At 43.9% G+C, this 24,339-nt stretch overlaps 1 protein-coding gene across 1 annotated transcript in view; it reads left to right on the forward strand.

Annotated features, from left to right (window-relative positions):
* The first annotated feature begins 6,147 nt into the window (after positions 1–6,147).
* LOC139758861 (glyoxylate/hydroxypyruvate reductase A-like) overlaps positions 6,148–24,339 on the forward strand; it is a 154,770-nt gene continuing 136,578 nt past the window's right edge. The window contains exons 1-2 of the mRNA XM_071680726.1: positions 6,148–6,493; positions 6,608–6,681. Coding sequence (XP_071536827.1) covers positions 6,148–6,493; positions 6,608–6,681 — 420 coding nt within the window. The remainder of the gene's footprint in view (positions 6,494–6,607; positions 6,682–24,339) is intronic.

Raw genomic sequence — 24,339 nt, forward strand, 5'->3', positions numbered from 1 at the left:
CTTACTTCCATTGTTCTCACCTTTTTCCATTCTGTACTCAGTCTCTCCTGGTACTTCCTCACACAAGTCTCCTTCCCAAGCTCACTTACTCTCACCACCCTCTACACCCCAACATTCACTCTTCTTTTCTGAAAACCCATACAATCTTCACCTTAGCCTCCACAAGATAATGATCAGACATCCCTCCAGTTGCACCTCTCAACACATTAACATCCAAAAGTCTCTCTTTCGCGCGCCTGTCAATTAACACGTAATCCAATAACGCTCTCTGGCCATCTCTCCTACTTACATAAGTATACTTATGTATATCTCGCTTTTTAAACCAGGTATTCCCAATCATCAGTCCTTTTTCAGCACATAAATCTACAAGGTCTTCAGCATTTCCATTTACAACACTGAACACCCCATGTATACCAATTATTCCCTCAACTGCCACATTACTCACCTTTGCATTCAAATCACACAACACTATAACCCGGTCTCGTGCATCAAAACCACTAACACACTCATTCAGCTGCTCCCAAAACACTTGCCTCTCATGATCTTTCTTCTCATGCCCAGGTGCATATGCACCAATAATCACCCATCTCTCTCCATCAACTTTCAGTTTTACCCATATTAATCGAGAATTTACTTTCTTACATTCTATCACATACTTCCACAACTCCTGTTTCAGGAGTACTGCTACTCCTTCCCTTGCTCTTGTCCTCTCACTAACCCCTGACTTTACTCCCAAGACATTCCCAAACCACTCTTCCCCTTTACCCTTGAGCTTCGTTTCACTCAGAGCCAAAACATCCAGGTTCCTTTCCTCAAACATACTACCTATCTCTCCTTTTTTCACATCTTGGTTACATCCACACACATTTAGGCACCCCAATCTGAGCCTTCGAGGAGGATGAGCATTCCCCGCGTGACTCCTTCTTCTGTTTCCCATTTTAGAAAGTTAAAAAAAAATACAAGATGAGGATTTCTGGCCCCCCGCTCCCGTCCCCTCTAGTCGCTTTCTACGACACGCGAGGAATGCGTGGGAAGTATTCTTTCACCCCTATCCCCAGGGATAATATACATATATATATATACACATACACACACACACACACACACACACACACACACACACACACATATATATACATGTGAAAAATGTAAGAAACAATTCAGAAAACTGAAACTTCTAGCTTGAAATGAAAAGAAAAAATGAATGTCACATAATGGTTCAACCTCTGGCTATGGAAAAAGGAAATGTTTAATTTATTTACACAAACGTCAATAGTAGTTCTCATGAATTTAACCACTGTATCAACAAGCTTCAATGTCTAAGCTACATTTTTTCCAATTTCACTATTTTCTTGTCAAAGCACCATGTATGAAAACTATCACTCCAGTAACACAACTATAAACATTTACTTCCCCTTTAAAAAAAGTTCTGGGGAAGTCTGTCTCGATACACTGCGGGACACTCCACCACCTGGCGAGGTTTGTGTTGCAATGGTTCTTGATTCACAAACGTAGTAGCATCACTGGTGGGCCAAGGTAGTTCCGTTGGCGAAGAGGAGCTCATGAGACATGTATGGCCTTGTATTGGACAATATTGTATTGTATGACCTTTTGTTGAATGACATTGTGTTGGATGACCTTGTGTTGAATGACAATGTGTTGGATGATCTTGTGTTGGAATACCTTGTGTTGGATGACACTGTGTTTGATGACATTGTGTTGGATGATTTTGTGTAGATGATAATGTGTTGAATGACCTTGTGTTTGATGACCTTGTGTTGAATGGCCTTGTATTGAATGATCTTGTATGTATGACCTTGTGTTGGATGACCTTGTATTGGATGACCTTGTATTGTATGACCTTGTGTTGGATGTCCTTGTATTGGATGACCTTGTGTTGGATGACAATGTGTTGGATGACATTGTATTAGATTATCTAATGTTGTATGACCTTGTGTTGGATGACTTGGTGTTGGATGACCTTGTATTGGATGACCTTGTGTTGGACGACAATGTGTTGGATGACCTTGTGTTGGATAACATTGTTTTGGACGACAATATGTTGGATGAACTTGTATTGGATGATCTTATATTGTATGATCTTGTGTTGGATGTTCTTTTATTGAATGACCTTGTGTTGGATGACATTGCGTTGGAGGTTCTTGTGTCAAATGACCTTGTGTTGGATGACCGTGTGTCAGATGACCTTGTACTGAATGACCTTGTATTTGATGACCTTGTATTGGATGACCTTGTATTGTATGACCTTGAGTTGGATGAAATTGTGTTGGATGACTTTGTGTCGGATGACCCTGTGTTGGATGATCTTGTATTGTATGACCTTGTGTTGGATGACCTTGTGTTGGATGACCTTGTGTCAGATGACCTTATTTTGGATGACCTTGTGTCAAATTAACCTTGTGTTGGATGATCTTGTGTCGGATGACCTTTAACTGAATGACCTTGTATTGGATGACATTGTTTGGATGACCTTGTATTGGATAACATTGTGTTGGATGACCTTGTATTGGATGACCTTGTATTGTATGACCTTGTGTTGGATGACCTTGTATTGGATGACCTTGTGTTAGATGACATTGTGTTGGATGACCTTTTGTTGGGTGATCATCTTGTATTGCATGACCTTGAGTTGGATGACCTTGTGTTGAATGACCTTGTATTGGATGACCTTGTGTTAGATGACATTGTGTTGGATGACCTTGTGTTGGATGACTTTGTGTTGGATGACCTTGTGCTTGATGACATTGCGTTGGATGACCTTGTGCCAAATGACCTTATGCTGGATGACCTTGTGTCAGATGACCTTTTACTGAAAGATCTTGTATTGGATGACATTGTATTGGATGACCTTGTATTGGATGACCTTGTGTTGGACGACAATGTGTCGGACGACCTTGTATTGGATGGTCTTGTATTGGATGACTTTGTGTTGGATGACCTTGTATTACTTGACCTTGTGTTAGATGACCTTGTGTAGGATGACCTTGTGTTGGATGACATTGCTTTGGATGACCTTGTGTCAAATGACTTTGTATTGGATGACCTTGTCAGATGACCTTGTACTGAATGACCTTGTATTGGATGACATTGTATTGGATGACCTTCATTGGATGACGTTATGTTGGCTGATCTTGTGTTGGCTGACGTTGTGCTGGATGACCTTGTGTTGGATGACCTTGTGTTGGATTACATTGTTTTGGACGACAATGTGTTGGATGAACTTGTAATGGATGATCTTATATTGTATGATCTTGTGTTGGATGATCTTGTATTGAATGACCTTGTGTTGGATGACCTTTTGTTGGGTGACCTTGTGTCGGATGACCTTGTGTTGGATGACATTGCGTTGGAAGACCTTGTGTCAAATGACCTTGTGTTGGATGACCTTGTGTCAGATGACCTTGTAGTGAATGACCTTGCATTGGATGACATTGTATTGGATGACCTTGTATTGGATGACCTTGTGTTGGATGATCTTGTGTTGGCTGACGTTGTGCTGGATGATCTTGTGTTGGATGACACTGTGTTGGACGACAATGTGTTGAATGAACTTGTATTGGATGATCCTATATTGTATGATCTTGTGTTAGATGACATTGTTTTGGATGAACTTGTGTTGGATGACCTTGTGTAGGATGACATTGTGTTGGATGACCTTGTGTTGGATGGCCTTGTATTGGATGATATTGTATTGTATGACCTTGCATTGGATGACATTGTGTTAATGACCTTGTATCTGATGACCTTGTGTTGGACGACAATGTGTTGGATGACCTTGTATTGGATTATTTTACATTGTATGGCCTTGTGTTGGATGACATTGTGTTGGATGAACATGTATTAGATGACCTTGTGTTGGACTACAATGTCTTGGATGATTTTTTGTTGGATGACCTTGTGTTGAATGACATTTCGTTGGATGACCTTGTATTGGATGCCCTTGTGTCAGATGCCCTTATGTTGGATGACATTGCATTGGATGACCTTGTGTCAATTGACCTTGTGTTGGATAACCTTGTGTCGGATGACCTTGTACTGAATGAACTTATATTGGATGACATTGTATTGGATGACCTTGGTTTGGATAACCTTGTGTTGGATGACCTTGTATTGGATCACCTATTGTATGATTTGTGTTGGATGACTTTGTGTTGGATGACCTTGTATTGGATGACCTTGTGTTAGATGACATTGTGTTGGATGACCTTGTGTTGGATGACTTTGTGTCGGATGACCTTGTGTTGGATGACACCGCGTTGAATGATCTTGTGTCAAATGACCTTGTGTTGGATGACCTTGTTTCAGATAACCTTGTACTGAATGACCTTGTATTGGATGACATTTATTGGATGACCTTGTATTGGATGACGTTGTGTTGGATGATTTTGTGTTGGCTGACGTTGTGCTGGATGACCTTGTGTTGGATGACATTTTGTTGGACGACAATGTGTTGGATGAACTTGTATTGGATGATCCTACATTGTATGATCTTGTGTTGGATGACATTGTGTTGGATAACCTTGTGTTGGATGATCTTGTGTAGGATGACATTGTGTTGGATGACCTTGTGTTGGATGGCCTTGCATTGGATGATATTGTATTGTATGACCTTGTATTGGATGACATTTTGTTGGATGATCTTGTATTGGATGACCTTGTGTTGGACGACAATGTGTTGGATGACCTTGTATTGGATGATCTTACAATGTATGACCTTGTGTTGGATGACATTTTGTTGGATGACCATGTATTAGATGACTTTGTGTTGGACGACAATGTGTTGGATGACCTTTTGTTGGATGACCTTGTGTTGAATGACATTGTGTTGGATGACCTTGTGTTGGATGGCCTTGTGTTGGATGGCATTGAGTTGGATGACCTTGTGCTGGATGACCTTGTGTTGGATGACAATGTTTTTGATGACATTGTGTTGGATGACCTTGTTTTGGATGACAATGTGTTGGATGACCTTGTGTTGGATAACCTTGTGTTGGGTGGCCTTGTATTGGATGATCTTATATTGTATGAACTTTTGTTGGATAACCTTGTACTGGATGATCTTGTGTTGGACGACAATGTGTTGGATGACCTTGTATTGGATGATCTTATATTGTATGACCTTGTGTTGGATGACATTCTGTTGGATGACCTTGTATTGGATGACCTTGTGTTGGACGACAATGTGTTGGATGACCTTGTATTGGATGATCTTATATTGTATGACCTTGTGTTGGATGACATTGTGTTGGATGACATTGTGTTGGATGACATTGTGTTAGATGACCTTGCGTTGGATGACCTTGTATGGATGGCCTTGTATTGGACGATATTGTATTGTATGACCTTTTATTGGATGACATTATGTCGGATGACCTTGTGTTGGATGACAATGTGTTGGATGATCTTTTGTCGAAATACCTTGTGTTAGATGACAATGTGTTTGATGGCATTGTGTTGGATGACTTTGCGTTGGATGAGAACATATTGAATGACCTTGTGTTTCATGACCTTGTGTTGATGGCCTTGTATTGAATGATCTTGTATTGTATGACCTTGTGTTGGATGACTTTGTATTGGATGACTTTGTATTGTATGACCTTGTGTTGGATGACAATGTATTGGATGACTTTGTGTTGGATGACAATATGTTGGATGACCTTGTATTGGATGCTTTTATGTTGTATGATCTTGTGTTGGGTGAGTGACATGGTGTTGGATGACCTTCTGTTGGATGACCTTGTGTTGACGACAATGTGTTGGATGACCTTGTATTGGATGACCTTGTGTTGGATGAGATAGTGTTGGATGACCTTGTATTGAATGACCTTGTGTTGGATGAGATAGTGTTGGATGACCTTGTATTGGATGGCCTTGTATTGGATGATCTTTGTATTGTATGACCTTGTGTTGGATGACCTTATGTTAGTTCACCTTGTGTTGGATGGCCTTGTATTTGATGACATTGTACTGTATGACCTTGTGTTGGATGACCTTGTATTGGATGATCTTGTATGACCTTGTGCTGGATGACATTGTGTTGGATGACCTTTTGTTGGATGACTTTGTGTTGGATGGCCTTATATTGGATGATCTTGTACGACCTTGTGTTGGATGACCTTGTGTTGGATGGCCTTGTATTGGATGATCTTGTATGACCTTGTGCTGGATGACCTTGTGTTGGATTACTTTGTGTTGATTGGCCTTGTATTTGATGATATTGTATTGTATGACCTTGTGTTGGATGACCTTGTATTGGATGACCTTGCTTTGTATGACCTTGTGTTGGATGACCTTGTATTGGATGACCTTGTGTTATATGGCATTGTGTTGGATGACCTTGTGTTGGATGGCCTTGTACTGGGTGATCTTTTATTGTATGACCTTGTGTTGGATGATCTTGAATTGGATGATCTTGTATTGTATGACCGAGGTTTGGATGACAATGTGTTAGATGACCTTCTGCTGGATGACTGTGTTGGATGACATTGTGTTGGATGACTTTGTTTTGGATAACACTTTCGTGTTGAATTAAGAACCTGCTTCACTATCAGTGGATGTTGAAATATCTCTTGGACAAATACTGGAGATGTTGACGAGGAGACCATTGCTGCTCTGCGGGAGGCAACTGTGCTCTTTGCAGACAACCAGAATTTACCAAAGGTATGTTGAAAATCATTATCCTTTCAAAGTCTGCGCAGTGTCAATAGTGTATTTACGTATGATATGATACGAATACATACGGGACATATTTGCGTAAATCTGCATTTTGCAGCATGTTTGTTGTTTCCTTATGAAACTAGATAAAGAAAAACACTGTAGTGTTATACGAAACTTATTGAACTGTGTGCAAACATATGTTTGTGTGGAGCGTTAAAGCTACTTCACTACATGGTGGTGGGTCATACATATGTTTGTGTGGAGTGTTACAGCTACTTCACTACATGATACATGTTCCAGTGTGTCTTTTGTCTATATTACCAGAGTCTGATAGTATTGCTAGTGGAATTATTACTGGATCACTGCAAAACTCTAAGTCTGGGATCACAGCAACATCCTCAGTCGGCGATCACTGCAACACCCTCAATCTGGGATCACTGCAACACCCTCAGTCTGGGATCACTGCAGCGTCCTCAGTCTGCGATCACTGCAACACCCTCAATCTAGGATCATTGCAACACTCTCAGTCTGGGATCACTGCAACATCCTAAGTCTGGGATCACCGAAACATCCTCAGTCTAGGATCACTGCAACACTCAGTCTGGGACCACTGCAACATGCTCAGTCTGAGATTACTGCAACATGCTCAGTCTGGGATCACTGCAACACCATAAGTCTGGGATCACGGCAACACCCTCAACTCAGATCACTGCAATACCCTCAGTCCGGGATCACTGCAACACACTCAGTCTGGGATGACTGCAACATAATCAGTCTAGGATCACTGCAACACCCTCAGTCTGGGATCACTGCAACACCCACAGATTGGGATCATCGCAACGCCCTCAGTCTGGGATCACTGCAACACCCTCAGTCTGAAATCACTGCAACACCCTCAGTCTGGGATCACTGCAAAATCCTCAGTCTAGGATCACTGCAACATCCTCAGTATGGGATCACTGCAACACCTTCATTCTGGGATTACTGCAACACCGTTAGTATGGGATTACTGCAACACAATCAGTCTTTGATCACTGCAAAATCCTCAGTCTGGGATCACTGCAATACCCTCAGTCTGAGATCACTGTAACACCCTCAGTTTGGGATCACTGCAACACTCTCAGTCTGGGATCACTGAAACATCCTCAGTTAGCAATCACTGCAACACCCTCAGTCTGGGAGCACTGCAACCCTCAATATCAGATCACTGTAATACCCTCAGCCTGGGATCACTGTAACACCTACAGTCTGGGATCACTGTAACATCCTCAGTCTGGTATCACTGCACCACCATCAGTCTGGGATCACTGCAACATCCTAATCTGGGATCACTGCAGCACCCTAAGTCTGGGACCACTGCAACACCCTCAGTCTTTTATCACTGCAACACCCTCAGAATGGGGTCACTGCAACATCTTCAGTCTGGGATCACTGCAACACCCTCGGTCTAGGAGCACCGCAACAACCTCAGTATCAGATCACTGCAATACCCACAGTCTAAGATTACTGCAACATCCTAGTCTGGGATCACTGCAACATCCTTAGTCTGGGATGACTGCAACATCATCAGTTTGGGATCACTGCAAGACCCTCAGTTTGGGATCACTGCAACACCCTCAGTCTGGGATCACTGCAACACCCTTAATCTGAGATCACCGCAACACCGTCAGTCTGGAATCACTGCAACACCCTCAGACTGGGATCACTGCATAATCCCCAGTCTAGGATGACTGTAACATCCTCAGTCTAGTATCATTGCAACACCCTCAGTCTGGGATTACTGCAACACCGTTAGTATGGGATCACTGCATCATCTTCAGTCTAGGATCACTGCAACACCCTCAGTCAAGGATCACTGCAATATCCTCAGTCTGGATCACTGCAACACCCTTAATCTATAATCACTGCAACATCCTCAGTCTGGGATCACTGCAACTCCCTAAGTCTGGGATCACTTCAACATCCTCAGTCTGGGATCACTGCAACACCCTCAGTCTGGGATCGCTGCAACACCCTCAGCCTGGGAACACTGCAACACCCTCAGTCTGGGATCACTGCAACACCCTCAGTATAGGAACACGGCAACATCCTCAGTCTGGGATCAATGCAACTTCCTCAGTCTGGGATCACTGCAACATCCTCAGTCTGGAATCACTGCAACACCCGCAGTCTGGAATCGCTGCAACACCCTCAGTCTGGGATCACTGCAACACCCCTCAGTCTGGGATTCCTGTAGCACCCTCAGTCTGGGATCACTTAGACACCCTCAGTCTCTGATAACTGCAACATCCTCAGTCTGGTACCACCGCAACATCCTCAGTGTGGGATCACTGCAACACCCTTAGTCTGGGATCACTGCAACACCCTCAGTCTTTAATCATTGCAACATCCTCAGTCTGGGACCACTGTAACACCCTAAGTCTGCGATTACAGCAACATCCTCAGACTGGGAGCACTACAACACACTCAGTCTGGGATCACTGCAACACCCTCAGTTTGGGATCACTGCAACACTCTCAGTCTAGGATCACTGCAACAACATCAATCTGGGATTCCTGCAGCATCCTCAGTCTGAGATCACTGCAACACCCTTAGTCTGGGATCGCTGCAACACCCTCAGCCTGGGATCATTGCAAAACCCTCAGTCTGGGACCACTGGAACACCCTTAGTCTGGTACTACTGCAACATCCTCAGTCTGGCATCACTGCAATATCCTCAACCTTTGATCACTGCAACACACTCAGTCTAGGATCACTGCGACACCCTCAGTCTGGGATCAATGCAAAAACCTCCGTCTGGGATCACTGCAACACCCCCATTCTGGGATCACTGCACCATCCTCACTCTGGGATCACCGTAACACCCTTAGTCTGGGATCACTGCAACACTCTCAGTCTGGGATCATTGCAACATCCTTAGTCTGGGATCACTGCAACATCCTCAGTCTGGGATCACTGCAACTCCCTAAGTCTGGGATCACTGCAAAACCATCAGTCTGGGATCAATGGAACACCCTTAGTCTGGTACCACTGCAGCATCCTCAGTCCAGGATCACTGCAACACCGTCACTCTGGGATCAATGCAACACCCTCAGTCTGGGATCATTGCAACACCCTGAGTCTGGGATCGCTGCATCACCCTCAGCCTGGGATCATTGCAACCCCCTCAGTCTGGGATCACTGGAACACCTTAGTCTGGTACCACTGCAACATCCGCATCTGGGATCAGTGCAACATCCTCAGTCTGGCATCACTGCAATATCCTCAACCTTTGATCACTGCAACACACTCAGTCTAGGATCACTGCAACACTCTCAGTCCGGGATTACTGCAACACCGGGGATCACTGCAACATCCTCAGTCTGGGATCACTGCAACTTCCTAAGTCTGATATCTCTGCAAAACCCTCAGTCTCGGATCACTGGAACACCCTTAGTCTGGTACCACTGCAACATCTTCAGTCCAGGACCACTGCAACACCGTCAGACTGGGATCACTGCAACACCATCAGTCTGGGATCACTAGAACATCCTCAGTCTGGATTCACTGCAACACCCTTAGTCTTTAATCACTGCAACATCTTTATCACTGCAATATCCTATTCTGGGATCACTGTAACACCCTCAGTCTGGAACCACAGCATCATCTTCAGTCTGAGATCACTGCAACACCCTCAGTCTGGGATAACTGCAACATCCTCATTCTGGGATCACTACAACATCCTCAGTCTGGGATCAATGCAACACGCTCGGTCTGGGAGCACTGCAACACCCTCAACCTCAGATCACTGCAATACCCTCAGTCTAGGATCGCTGCAACACCCTCAGTCTGGGATCACTGCAACACCCTGAATCTGGGATCGCTGCAACACCCTCAGCCTGGGATCACTGCAACACCCTCAGTCTGGGATTCCTGCAACACCCTCAGTCTAGGATCACTTAGACACCCTCAGTCTGGGATAACTGCAACACCCTCAGTCTGGTATCATGGCAACATCTTCAGTGTGGGATCACTGCAACATCCTCAGTCTGAGATCACTGCAACACCCTTAGTCTGTGATCACAGCAACATCCTCAGACTGGGATCACTGCAACCCACTCAGTCTGGGATCACAACAGCACCCTCAGTTTGGGATCACTGCAACACCATCAGCCTAGGATCACTGCAACACCCTTAGTCTGTGATCACTGCAACACCATCATTCTGGGATCACCGCAACATCCTCAGTCTAGTATCACTGCAGCACCCTTAGTCTAGGATCACTGCGACACCCCCATTCTGGGATCACTGCAAAAAACTCCTTCCGGGATCATTGCAACACCCTTAGTCTGGGATTACTGCGACACCCTCAGTCTGGGGTCACTGCAAAAAACTCCCTCTGGGATCACTGCAACACCCTTAGTCTGGGATCATTGCAACACCCTCATTCTGGGATCACCGCAGAATCCTATATCTTCGATCACTCCAACATCCTCAGTCTAGGATCACTGCAATATCCACAGTCTGGATCACTGCAACACTCTTAATATGTAATCACTGCAACATCCTCAGTCTGGAATAACTGCAACACCCTTAGTCTGGGATCACTGCAACATCCTCAGTCTGGGATCACTGTAGCACAATCAGTCTGGGATCAATGGAACATCCTGATCTGGGATCACTGTAGCACCCTCAGTCTGGGATCACTGCAACATTTTCAGTCTGGGATCACTGCAACACCCTTGGTCTGGGAGCACCTCAACCTCAGATCACTGCAATACCCCCAGTCTAGGATCACTGCAACATCCTCAGTCTGGGATCACTGCAACACCCTCAGTCTGTGATGACTGCAATATCACCAGTCTTGGATCACAGAAAGACCCTCAGCCTAGGATTACTGCAACACCGATAGTGTGGGATCACTGCATCATCCTCAGTCTAGGATCACTGCAACACGCTCAGTCTGGGATCACTGTAACACCCTTAGTCTGGGATCACTGCAACATCCTCAGTCTGGAATCACTGCAGCTCCATCAGTCTGCGTGCACTGCAACATCCATATCTGGGATCACTGCAACACCTTCAGTCTGTGGCCACTTTAACATCCTCAATCTAGGATCACTGCAACACCCTCAGTCTGGGATTACTGCGGCATCCTCAGTCTGGGATCACTGAAACACCCTCACTCTGGGATCACTGTAACATCCTCTGTCTGCGATCACTGCAATAACTTCAGTCTGGGATCTTTGCAACATCCTCAATCTGGGATCACTGCAACACCCTCAATCTCAGATCACTGCAATACCTTCAGTCTAGGATCACTGCAACACCCTCTCTCTGGGATCACTGTAACATCATCATTTTGGGATCACTGCAACACCCTCAGTCTGGGAGCACCGCAACACCTCAATCTCAGATCACTGCAATACCCTAAGTCTAGGATCAGTGCAACACCCTCAGTCTGGGATCACTGTAACATCCTCTGTCTGCGATCACTGCAATAACCTCAGTCTGGGATCTTTGCAACATCCTCAGTCTGGGATCACTGCAACACACTCAATCTCAGATCACTGCAATACCCTTAGTCTAGGATCAGTGCAACACTTTCAGTCTGGGATCACTATAACATCCTCAGTCTGCGATCACTGCAACAGCCTCAGTCTGGTATCTTTGCAACATCCTCTATCTGGGATCACTGCAACACCCTCAATCTGGGATCACTTAGGCACCCCAGTCTGGGATCACTGAAATACCCTTAGTCTGGGATAACTGCAATATCCTCAGTCTGGAACCACTGCAGCACCATCAGTCTGGGATCACTGCAACATCCAGATCTTGGATCAAAGGAACACCCTCAGTCTTGGACCACTTTAATATCCTTAATCTGACATCACTGCAGCACCCTCAGTCTGGGATCACTGCAACATCCTCAGTCTGGGATCAATGCAAAACCCTCAGTCTGGGATCGCTGCAACACCCTCAGTCTGGGATCGCTGCAACACCCTCAATTTGGGATCACTGCAACACCCTCAGCCTGGTATCACTGCAACACCCTCAGTCTGGGATCAATGCAACATCCTCATTCTGGGATCACTGCAACACCCTCAGTCTGGAAGCACTGCAACACCTTCAATCTCAGATCACTGCAATACCCTCAGTCTAGGATCACTACAACACCTCAGTCTCTGATGACCACATCATCAGTGTGGGATCATTGCAAGACCTTCAGTCTGGGATCACTGCAACACCTTCAGTCTAGGGTGACTGCAACACCCTAAGTCTGGGATCACTGCAGCATCCTCAGTCTGGGAATACTGCAAAACCCTTAGTCTGGGATCGCTGCAAGACCCTCAATCTGAGGTCACTTTAGCACCCTTAGTCTAGGATCACTGGAACACCCTCAGTCTGGGATCACTGCAGCACCCTCAATGTACGACCACTGCAGCACCCTCAGTTTGGGATCAATGCGACACTTTCAGTCTGGGATCACTGCAAGAACCTCAGTCTGGGATCACTGCAACACCCTCAGTCTGCGATCGCTGCAACACCCTCAGTCTGGGGTCTTTGCAACATCCTCAGTCTTGGATCACTGCAACACGCTCACTCTGAGAACACTGAAACTTTCTCAGTCTGGAATCACTGCAATGCCCTTAGTGTGGAATCACTGCAGCGCCATCAGTCCGGGATCACTGCAACATTCAACTCTGGGATCACTGCAACACCCTCAGTGTGGGATCACAGCAAGACCCTCAGTCTGGGATCACTGCAACACTTTCAGTCTGGAATCGCTGCAAAAACTTCAGTCTGGGATTACTGTAACACCCTCAGTCTGGGATCGCTGAAACACCCTCAGTCTGGGATCACTGGAACACCCTCAGTCTGGGATCACTGCAACACCCTCAGACTGGGATCACTGCAACACCGTAAATCTGGGATCGCTGTAATATCCTCAGTCTGGATCATTGCAACAACCTCAGGGATCACTGCAACACCCTCAGACTGGGATCACTGCAACACCGTAAATTTGGGATCGCTGTAATATCCTCAGTCTGGATCATTGCAGCATCTTCAGTCTGGGATTACTGCCACAACCTCAGTCTAGGATAACTGCAACATCCTCGGTCTGGGATCACTGCAACACCCTCAGTATAGGACCACTGCAACATCCTTAGTCTAAGATCACTGCAACACCCTCAGTCTGGGATCATTGTAACATCCTCAGCCTGTAATCAATGGAACAACCTCAGTCTGGGATCACTGCAACACCCTAATGCTGGGATTCCTGCATCACCCTCAGTCTGGGATCACTTAGACACTCTGAGTCTGGGATCACTGCAACACCCTTAGTCTGGTTTCACCGCAACATCCTTAGTCGGGATCACTGCAGCATCCATAGTCTGGGATCACAGCAACATCCTCAGACGAGGATCACTGTAACACACTCAGTCTGGGATCACTGCAACACTCTCAGCTTGGGATCGCTTCATCACCCTCAGTCTGGGATTCCTGCAGCACCCTCAGTCTGGGATCAATGCAACATCCTCAGTCTGGGATCACTGGAACACCCCCATTCTGGGATCACCGCAACATCCTCAGTCTGGGACTACTGCAGCACGCTCACTCTAGGATCACTGCAACACACTCAGTCTTTAGTCACTGCAAAAATCTCATTCCGGGATCACTGCAACACCCTCGTTCTGGATCACTGCCTCATCCTCAGTTCGGGATCATCGTAACACCCTTAGTCTGGTATCGCTGCAACACTCTCAGTCTGGGATCATTGCAACACTCACAGGCTGGAATCACTGCAACACCCATAGTCTGGGATCTCTGCAACACCGTCAGTCTCGGATCACTGCAATATCCTCAGTCTGGGATCACTGCAACACCCTTAGTGTGCGATCACTGCAACATCCTCAGTCTGTGATCACTGCAACACCCCCAATCTGGGATCACTGGAACATCCTCAGTCTGGGATCACTGCAACACCCTTAGTGTGCGATCACTGCAAGATCCTCAGTCTGGGATCCCTGTAAGGTTGAGTCGACAGGAATGAATACAGGTCCTCTTCGTGGATGGTAGTCAATGAAGATCAGGCGGCCTTTGTAGATTTATTACAAAAGAATATGTACGTACATCTGTAGTACTCTGGGCTATAGTCTTATGACACACTACGACACACTCTAGTGAACAGTGTGACGATGCTGGCCAGTGTGTCCCCTCAGGTCACACTGACAGGGGTTATATGGGAGTCCGTCAACACCCATTCAACAACGTGTTCAAATAACAGATCAGCTCTTACGTGTTCAAATAACAGATCAGCTCTTACGTGTTCGAATAACAGATCAGCTCTTACGTGTTCGAATAACAGATCAGCTCTTACGTGTTCAAATAACAGACCAGCTCTTACGTGTTCAAATAACAGACCAGCTCTTACGTGTTCAAATAACAGATCAGCTCTTACGTGTTCAAATAACAGATCAGCTCTTACGTGTTCAAACATCCTGATTAACAGTAACCAGTGGGAACAGTGAGCCCGTGGCAACATGCATTTAACTCTATTAACTCACAGTAAAATGATAATAACAAATAGCTAATGAAAAATTAATGGTAGTGTGCGTGAGTCTTACATTTTGCTCGGCCACAACCTGGCTCAAGCTCCCGCCAGCCATGATAAGTTATGGTTATACATGAAATAATACTGAATATAAGAGTACAGAAATAAGCAAATTGTAGGTATTTACAAGAGTTATTCCTATATCAACTAGTATGCTTGAGAAGAAGGATAACACACTTTACAATTGTTAGAGTATCATAAATGGATATCATGTACGGTGTAAACAAAATCAGTAAGCAAATGAAATGAAAAGAAAAATTCAAGATTCAAACAACTTATTGAATACATATTATTCTGGAGTTAGATTCTCCTTAAATAAGGAAGTGCTGCTGCCACTACCTTCTGAACATCCAATGTGGCTGTAGGGATCTCTGTATTAGACACCCTATGTCGTAGATGACAATATAAGATGAATACTAGGAATGATGAGTGCAATAGACAACGAAATAATTGAAAATCCAGAAATATGAGAAGTGGACTTAAAAGGTACAAAAGCCAAAACATCTATTGCAGAATCAAAGTCGTCGTGAACCATAGATGGAAGGTGTTGGATATTTACTTAGATGGAAGGTGTTGGATATTCACTTCATTGATGATTGATAAGTTGATGTTTTGGGGGATTCGTTCTATACTCGGGATAGCTCTATCAATTTGTCCCAAAAAATGATCATGAGTGCCGAACAATTTGAAACTGGAACTGATAACAGTACATTGTTGTCCAAACTGAATGTGTCCCAGAAACAAATAAGATTTGGGATGATTAGGTGGGCAATGAATGAGAACATTTTGCGGGTCTGGGAAAAACAGTACGTGATACTGGTCCATACTTTCAATCCAAGGTTCAGTAACAGTAATGTCCTTAAAGGAACAAGAATGAAGAACATTTTGTTGATGCCCCAAAAGTAGTTGGTCCTCACATGAGTTTGTAAATTATGAAAAACCAAGGTATTGTGGTGGCAAATCAAGTTGTCAACAATGGTTTATGGCACAATGCTAAATCATGCAAGGAGAGATGTGCAATCAACGAGGAATTAATATTATATAAGAGAAAGTTCATGTTATCAGCAAGGATGAGAGTCTTTTGCAACTCTTTTGTATAATTAAAAGGGAATGGTATTACGTTCACAAGGCTGTAAGTATTGGAGTCAGTGAATGGTATGTGAATAATGACCGCTTCGAGGATCACGTCAACCGTTAGTAAGGAGTAATAACTGGCCACGTGATGTAGAGGGAGAGCTGAGGTGCACCAGAATTGTGTCAATAATACGTGTGAGTTCCGAGAAGGGAAAAAAGTGATGGTGTGACAACTTGGTCTACCAGGTTATTAACATCTTCCAATAAGCCAGTGAAATAATGTGCATAATAAGTGATTTGGGTATATAAACTATCAACATATGTGGAAATAGTCACTATAGCATATGTAGATTTAACAGACTTTGACATTAGTTCTACCTGTTGTGTTAAGTTATTAAAAGTTAACATCATGTCATTCAAATATCTAGAATGTTGTTTTAAGACCTTAGCCTCAGCTTTGATATACCTGTTGTTAAGAAGTTGTTGAAATTGTAAAGATGCAATCTGATTCCTAACTGAATTAAGTTCTTCCTGAGTAGCAGTACCAAACAAGTATGATTGGAGAGAACCTACACAATTAAGCAGACCTCTCTTGCTTCTCCTCTGCTTTTCTGTGTTCATCCTGGTATTAGTATTCACTGGAGATTCAATGTCTTGTATTATGTCATACAGAATTACACAGGTACTATTCAGTTTCCAGGTCCACTGGTGTAACAAAGTTGGAGGAGGAGCAACACTAGAGTTTCTGATGGACGCACTGGTGTAAAACTTGAGTAAGGTAGACCGTAAGCAAGGTACGGCCTCCATTAGTTTCACTAAATTATCGTTAGTGTAGGGTAGACCTTCCAGGCCCAACTTAACTGTGTCCCTCACGAGGCGGACCTGGCGGGGAGTGGTGAGAAGGGCGCCTGGTACTGCCATGGTGTCATATACAGGAAGACACCATAAGGACATGAGAAGGAAGAACCTAGAAAATGATAAACTAAGCAACTTCTTAAAGGCGAGGTCTTAATGAATACTGATGTGTGTGTGGTTTCTCACATGAATCAGCCACCAGCGCTGTATCATCAGCGAACAACAACTGACTCACTTATCAAGCTCTCTCATCCCCAACAGACTTCATACTTGCCCCTCTTTCCAAAACTCTTGCATTCACCTCCCTAACAACCCCATCCATAAACAAATTAAACAACCATGGAGACATCACACACCCCTGCCGCAAACCTACATTCACTGAGAACCAATCACTTTCCTCTCTTCCTACACGTACACATGCCTTACATCCTCGATAAAAACTTTTCACTGCTTCTAACAACTTTCCTCCCACACCATATATTCTTAATACCTTCCACAGAGCATCTCTATCAACTCTATCATATGCCTTCTCCAGATCCATAAATGCTACATACAAATCCATTTGCTTTTCTAAGTATTTCTCACATATATTCTTCAAAGCAAACACCTGATCCACACATCCTCTACCACTTCTGAAACCACACTGCTCTTCCCCAATCTGATGCTCTGTACATGCCTTCACCCTCTCAATCAATACCCTCCCATATAATTTATCAGGAATACTCAACAAACTTATACCTCTGTAATTTGAGCACTCACTCTTATCCCCTTTGCCTTTGTACAATGGCACTATGCACGCATTCCGCCAATCCTCAGGCACCTCACCATGAGTCATACATACATTGAATAACCTTACCAACCAGTCAACAATACAGTCACCCCCTTTTTTTATAAATTCCACTGCAATACCATCCAAACCTGCTGCCTTGCCGGCTTTCATCTTCCGCAAAGCTTTCACTACCTCTTCTCTGTTTACCAAATCATTTTCCCTAACCCTGTCACTTTGCACACCACCTCGACCAAAACACCCTATATCTGCCACTCTATCATCAAACACATTCAACAAACCTTCAAAATACTCACTCCATCTCCTTCTCACATCACCACTACTTGTTATCACCTCCCCATTTGCGCCCTTCACTGAAGTTCCCATTTTTTTTTTTTTTTGCTTTGTCGCTGTCTCCCGCGTTTGCGAGGTAGCGCAAGGAAACAGACGAAAGAAATGGCCCAACCCACCCCCATACACATGTATATACATACGTCCACACACGCAAATATACATACCTACACAGCTTTCCATGGTTTACCCCAGACGCTTCACATGCCCTGCTTCAATCCACTGACAGCACGTCAACCCCGGTATACCACATCGATCCAATTCACTCTATTCCTTGCCCTCCTTTCACCCTCCTGCATGTTCAGGCCCCGATCACACAAAATCTTTTTCACTCCATCTTTCCACCTCCAATTTGGTCTCCCAATTCTCGTTCCCTCCACCTCCGACACATATATCCTCTTGGTCACTCTTTCCTCACTCATTCTCTCCATGTGCCCAAACCATTTCAAAACACCCTCTTCTGCTCTCTCAACCACGCTCTTTTTATTTCCACATATCTCTCTTTCCCTTACGTTACTTACTCGATCAAACCACCTCACACCACACATTGTCCTCAAACATCTCATTTCCAGCACATCCATCCTCCTGCGCACAACTCTATCCATAGCCCACGCCTCGCAACCATACAACATTGTTGGAATCACTATTCCTTCAAACATACCTATTTTTGCTTTCCGAGATAATGTTCTCGACTTCCACACATTCTTCAAGGCTCCCAGGATTTTCGCCCCCTCCCCCACCCTATGATCCACTTCCGCTTCCATGGTTCCATCCGCTGCCAGATCCACTCCCAGATATCTAAAACACTTCACTTCCTCCAGTTTTTCTCCATTCAAACTTACCTCCCAATTGACTTGACCCTCAACCCTACTGTACCTAATTACCTTGCTCTTATTCACATTTACTCTTAACTTTCTTCTTTCACACACTTTACCAAACTCAATCACCAGCTTCTGCAGTTTCCCACATGAATCAGCCACCAGCGCTGTATCATCAGCGAACAACAACTAACTCACTTCCCAAGCTCTCTCATCCCCAACAGACTTCATACTTGCCCCTCTTTCCAAAACTCTTGCATTCACCTCCCTAACAACCCATCCATAAACAAATTAAACAACCATGGAGACATCACACACCCCTGCCGCAAACATACATTCACTGAGAACCAATCACTTTCCTCTCTTCCTACACGTACACATGCCTTACATCCTCGATAAAAACTTTTCACTGCTTCTAACAACTTGCCTCCCACTCCATATATTCTTAATACCTTCCACACAGAATCTCTATCAACTCTATCATATGCCTTCTCCAGATCCATAAATGCTACATACAAATCCATTTGCTTTTCTAAGTATTTCTCACATACATTCTTCAAAGCAAACACCTGATCCACACATCCTCTACCACTTCTGAAACTACACTGCTCTTCCCCAATCTGATGCTCTGTACATGCCTTCACCCTCTCAATCAATACCCTCCCATACAATTTACCGGGAATACTCAACAAACTTATACCTCTGTAATTTGAGCACTCACTCTTATCCCCTTTGCCTTTGTACAATGGGACTATGCACGCGTTCCGCCAATCCTCAGGCACCTCACCATGAGTCATACATACATTAAATAACCTTACCAACCAGTCAATAATACAGTCACCCTCTTTTTTAATAAATTCCACTGCAATACCATCCAAACCTGCTGCCTTGCCAGCTTTCATCTTCCGCAAAGCTTTTACTACCTCTTCTCTGTTTACCAAATCATTTTCCCTAGCCCTCTCACTTTGCACACCACCTCGACCAAAACACCCTATATCTGCCACTCTATCATCAAACACATTCAACAAACCTTCAAAATACTCGCTCCATCTCCTTCTCACATCACCACTACTTGTTATCACCTCCCCATTTGCGCCCTTCACTGAAGTTCCCATTTGCTCCCTTGTCTTACGCACTTTATTTACCTCCTTCCAGAACATCTTTTTATTCTCCCTAAAATTTAATGATACTCTCTCACCCCAACTCTCATTTGCCCTCTTTTTCACCTCTTGCACCTTTCTCTTGACCTCCTGTCTCTTTCTTTTATACATCTCCCACTCAATTGCATTTTTTCCCTGCAAAAATCGTCCAAATGCCTCTCTCTTCTCTTTCACTAATAATGTTACTTCTTCATCCCACCACTCACTCCCCTTTCTAATCAACCCACCTCCCACTCTTCTCATGCCACAAGCATCTTTTGCGCAATCCATCACTGCATCCCTAAATACATCCCATTCCTCCCCCACTCCCCTTACTTCCATTGTTCTCACCTTTTTCCATTCTATACTCAGTCTCTCCTGGTACTTCCTCACACGTCTCCTTCCCAAGCTCACTTACTGTCACCACCCTCTTCACCCCAACATTCACTCTTCTTTTCTTCACCTTAGCCTCCACAAGATAATGATCAGACATCCCTAGAGTTGCACCTCTTAGCACATTAACATCCAAAAGTCTCTCTTTCGCGCGCCTGTCAATTAACACGTAATGCAATAACGCTCTCTGGCCATCTCTCCTACTTACATATATATATATATATATATATATATATATATATATATATATATATATATATATATATATATATATATATATATATATATATATATATATATATATATATATATATATATATATATATATATATATATATATATATATATATATAGGTAGATAGGTAGCATGTTTGAGGAAAGGAACCTGGATGTTTTGACTCTGAGTGAAACGAAACTCAAGGGTAAAGGGGAAGAGTGGTTTGGGAATGTCTGGGGAGTAAAGTCAGGGGTTAGTGAGAGGACAAGAGCAAGGGAAGGAGTAGCAATACTCCTGAAACAGGAGTTGTGGGAGTATGTGATAGAGTGTAAGAAAGTAAATTCTCGATTAATATGGGTAAAACTGAAAGTTGATGGAGAGAGGTGGGTGATTATTGGTGCATATGCACCTGGGCATGAGAAGAAAGATCAAGAGAGGCAAGTGTTTTGGGAGCAGCTGAATGAGTGTGTTAGTGGTTTTGATGCACGAGACCGGGTCATAGTGATGGGTGATTTGAATTCAAAGGTGAGTAATGTGGCAGTTGAGGGAATAATTGGTATACATGGGGTGTTCAGTGTTGTAAATGGAAATGGTGAAGAGCTTGTAGATTTATGTGCTGAAAAAGGACTGATGATTGGGAATACCTGGTTTAAAAAGCGAGATATACATAAGTATACTTATGTAAGTAGGAGAGATGGCCAGAGAGCGTTATTGGATTACGTGTTAATTGACAGGCGTGCGAAAGAGAGACTTTTGGATGTTAATGTGCTGAGAGGTGCAACTGGAGGGATGTCTGATCATTATCTTGTGGAGGCAAAGGTGAAGATTTGTATGGGTTTTCAGAAAAGAAGAGTGAATGTTGGGGTGAAGAGTGTGGTGAGAGTAAGTGAGCTTGAGAAAGAGACCTGTGTGAGGAAGTACCAGGAGAGACTGAGTACAGAATGGAAAAAGGTGAGAACAATGGAAGTAAGGGGAGTGGGGGAGGAATGGGATGTATCTAGGGATGCAGTGATGGATTGCGCAAAAGATGCTTGTGGCTTGAGAAGAGTGGGAGGTGGGTTGATTAGAAAGGGTAGTGAGTGGTGGGATGAAGAAGTAAGAGTATTAGTGAAAGAGAAGAGAGAGGCATTTGGACGATTTTTGCAGGGAAAAAATGCAATTGAGTGGGAGATTGTATAAAAGAAAGAGACAGGAGGTCAAGAGAAAGGTGCAAGAGGTGAAAAAGAGGGCAAATGAGAGTTGGGGTGAGAGAGTATCATTAAATTTTAGGGAGAATAAAAAGATGTTCTGGAAGGAGGTAAATAAAGTGCGTAAGACAAGGGATCAAATGGGACCTTCGGTGAAGGGCGCAAGTGGAGAGGTGATAACAAGTAGTGGTGATGTGAGAAGGAGATGGAGTGAGTATTTTGAAGGTTTGTTGAATGTGTTTGATGATAGAGTGGCAGATATAGGGTGTTTTGGTCGAGGTGGTGTGCAAAGTGAGAGGGTTAGGGAAAATGATTTGGTAAACAGAGAAGAGGTAGTGAAAGCTTTGCGGAAGATGAAAGCCGGCAAGGCAGCAGGTTTGGATGGTATTGCAGTTGAATTTATTAAAAAAGGGGGTGACTGTATTGTTGACTGGTTGGTAAGGTTATTTAATGTATGCATGACTCATGGTGAGGTGCCTGAAGATTGGCGGAATGCGTGCATAGTGCCATTGTACAAAGGCAAAGGGGATAAGAGTGAGTGCTCAAATTACAGAGGTATAAGTTTGTTGAGTATTCCTGGTAAATTATATGGGAGGGTATTGATTGAGAGGGTGAAGGCATGTACAGAGCATCAGATTGGGGAAGAGCAGTGTGGTTTCAGAAGTGGTAGAGGATGTGTGGATCAGGTGTTTGCTTTGAAGAATGTATGTGAGAAATACTTAGAAAAGCAAATGGATTTGTATGTAGCATTTATGGATCTGGAGAAGGCATATGATAGAGTTGATAGAGATGCTCTGTGGAAGGTATTAAGAATATATGGTGTGGGAGGAAAGTTGTTAGAAGCAGTGAAAAGTTTTTATCGAGGATGTAAGGCATGTGTACGTGTAGGAAGAGAGGAAAGTGATTGGTTCTCAGTGAATGTAGGTTTGCGGCAGGGGTGTGTGATGTCTCCATGGTTGTTTAATTTGTTTATGGATGGGGTTGTTAGGGAGGTAAATTCAAGAGTTTTGGAAAGAGGGGCAAGTATGAAGTCTGTTGGGGATGAGAGAGCTTGGGAAGTGAGTCAGTTGTTGTTCGCTGATGATACAGCGATGGTGGCTGTTTCATGTGAGAAACTGCAGAAGCTGGTGACTGAGTTTGGTAAAGTGTGTGGAAGAAGAAAGTTAAGAGTAAATGTGAATAAGAGCAAGGTTATTAGGTACAGTAGGGTTGAGGGTCAAGTCAATTGGGAGGTGAGTTTGAATGGAGAAAAACTGGAGGAAGTGAAGTGTTTTAGATATCTGGGAGTGGATCTTGCAGCGGATGGAACCATGGAAGCGGAAGTGGATCATAGGGTGGGGGAGGGGGCGAAAATCCTGGGGGCCTTGAAGAATGTGTGGAAGTCGAGAACATTATCTCGGAAAGCAAAAATGGGTATGTTTGAAGGAATAGTGGTTCCAACAATGTTGTATGGTTGCGAGGCGTGGGCTATGGATAGAGTTGTGCGCAGGAGGATGGATGTGCTGGAAATGAGATGTTTGAGGACAATATGTGGTGTGAGGTGGTTTGATCGAGTGAGTAACGTAAGGGTAAGAGAGATGTGTGGAAATAAAAAGAGCGTTGTTGAGAGAGCAGAAGAGGGTGTTTTGAAGTGGTTTGGGCACATGGAGAGGATGAGTGAGGAAAGATTGACCAAGAGGATATATGTGTCGGAGGTGGAGGGAACAAGGAGAAGAGGGAGACCAAATTTTAGGTGGAAAGATGGAGTGAAAAAGATTTTGTGTGATCGGGGCCTGAACATGCAGGACGGTGAAAGGAGGGCAAGGAATAGAGTGAATTGGAGCGATGTGGTATACCGGGGTTGACGTGCTGTCAGTGGATTGAAGCAAGGCATGTGAAGCGTCTACGGTAAACCATGGAAAGCTGTGTAGGTATGTATATTTGCGTGTGTGGACGTATGTATATACATGTGTATGGAGGTGGGTTGGGCCATTTCTTTCGTCTGTTTCCTTGCGCTACCTCGCAAACGCGGGAGACAGCGACAAAGTATAATAAAAATATATATATATATATATATATATATATATATATATATATATATATATATATATTTTTATTATACTTTGTCGCTGTCTCCCGCGACTGATGATTGGGAATACCTGGTTTAAAAAGCGAGATATACATAAGTATACTTATGTAAGTAGGAGAGATGGCCAGAGAGCATTATTGGATTACGTGTTAATTGACAGGCGTGCGAAAGAGAGACTTTTGGATGTCAATGTGCTG

Source organism: Panulirus ornatus, chromosome 31, assembly GCF_036320965.1.
Source record: "Panulirus ornatus isolate Po-2019 chromosome 31, ASM3632096v1, whole genome shotgun sequence".
Taxonomy (NCBI): domain Eukaryota; kingdom Metazoa; phylum Arthropoda; class Malacostraca; order Decapoda; family Palinuridae; genus Panulirus; species Panulirus ornatus.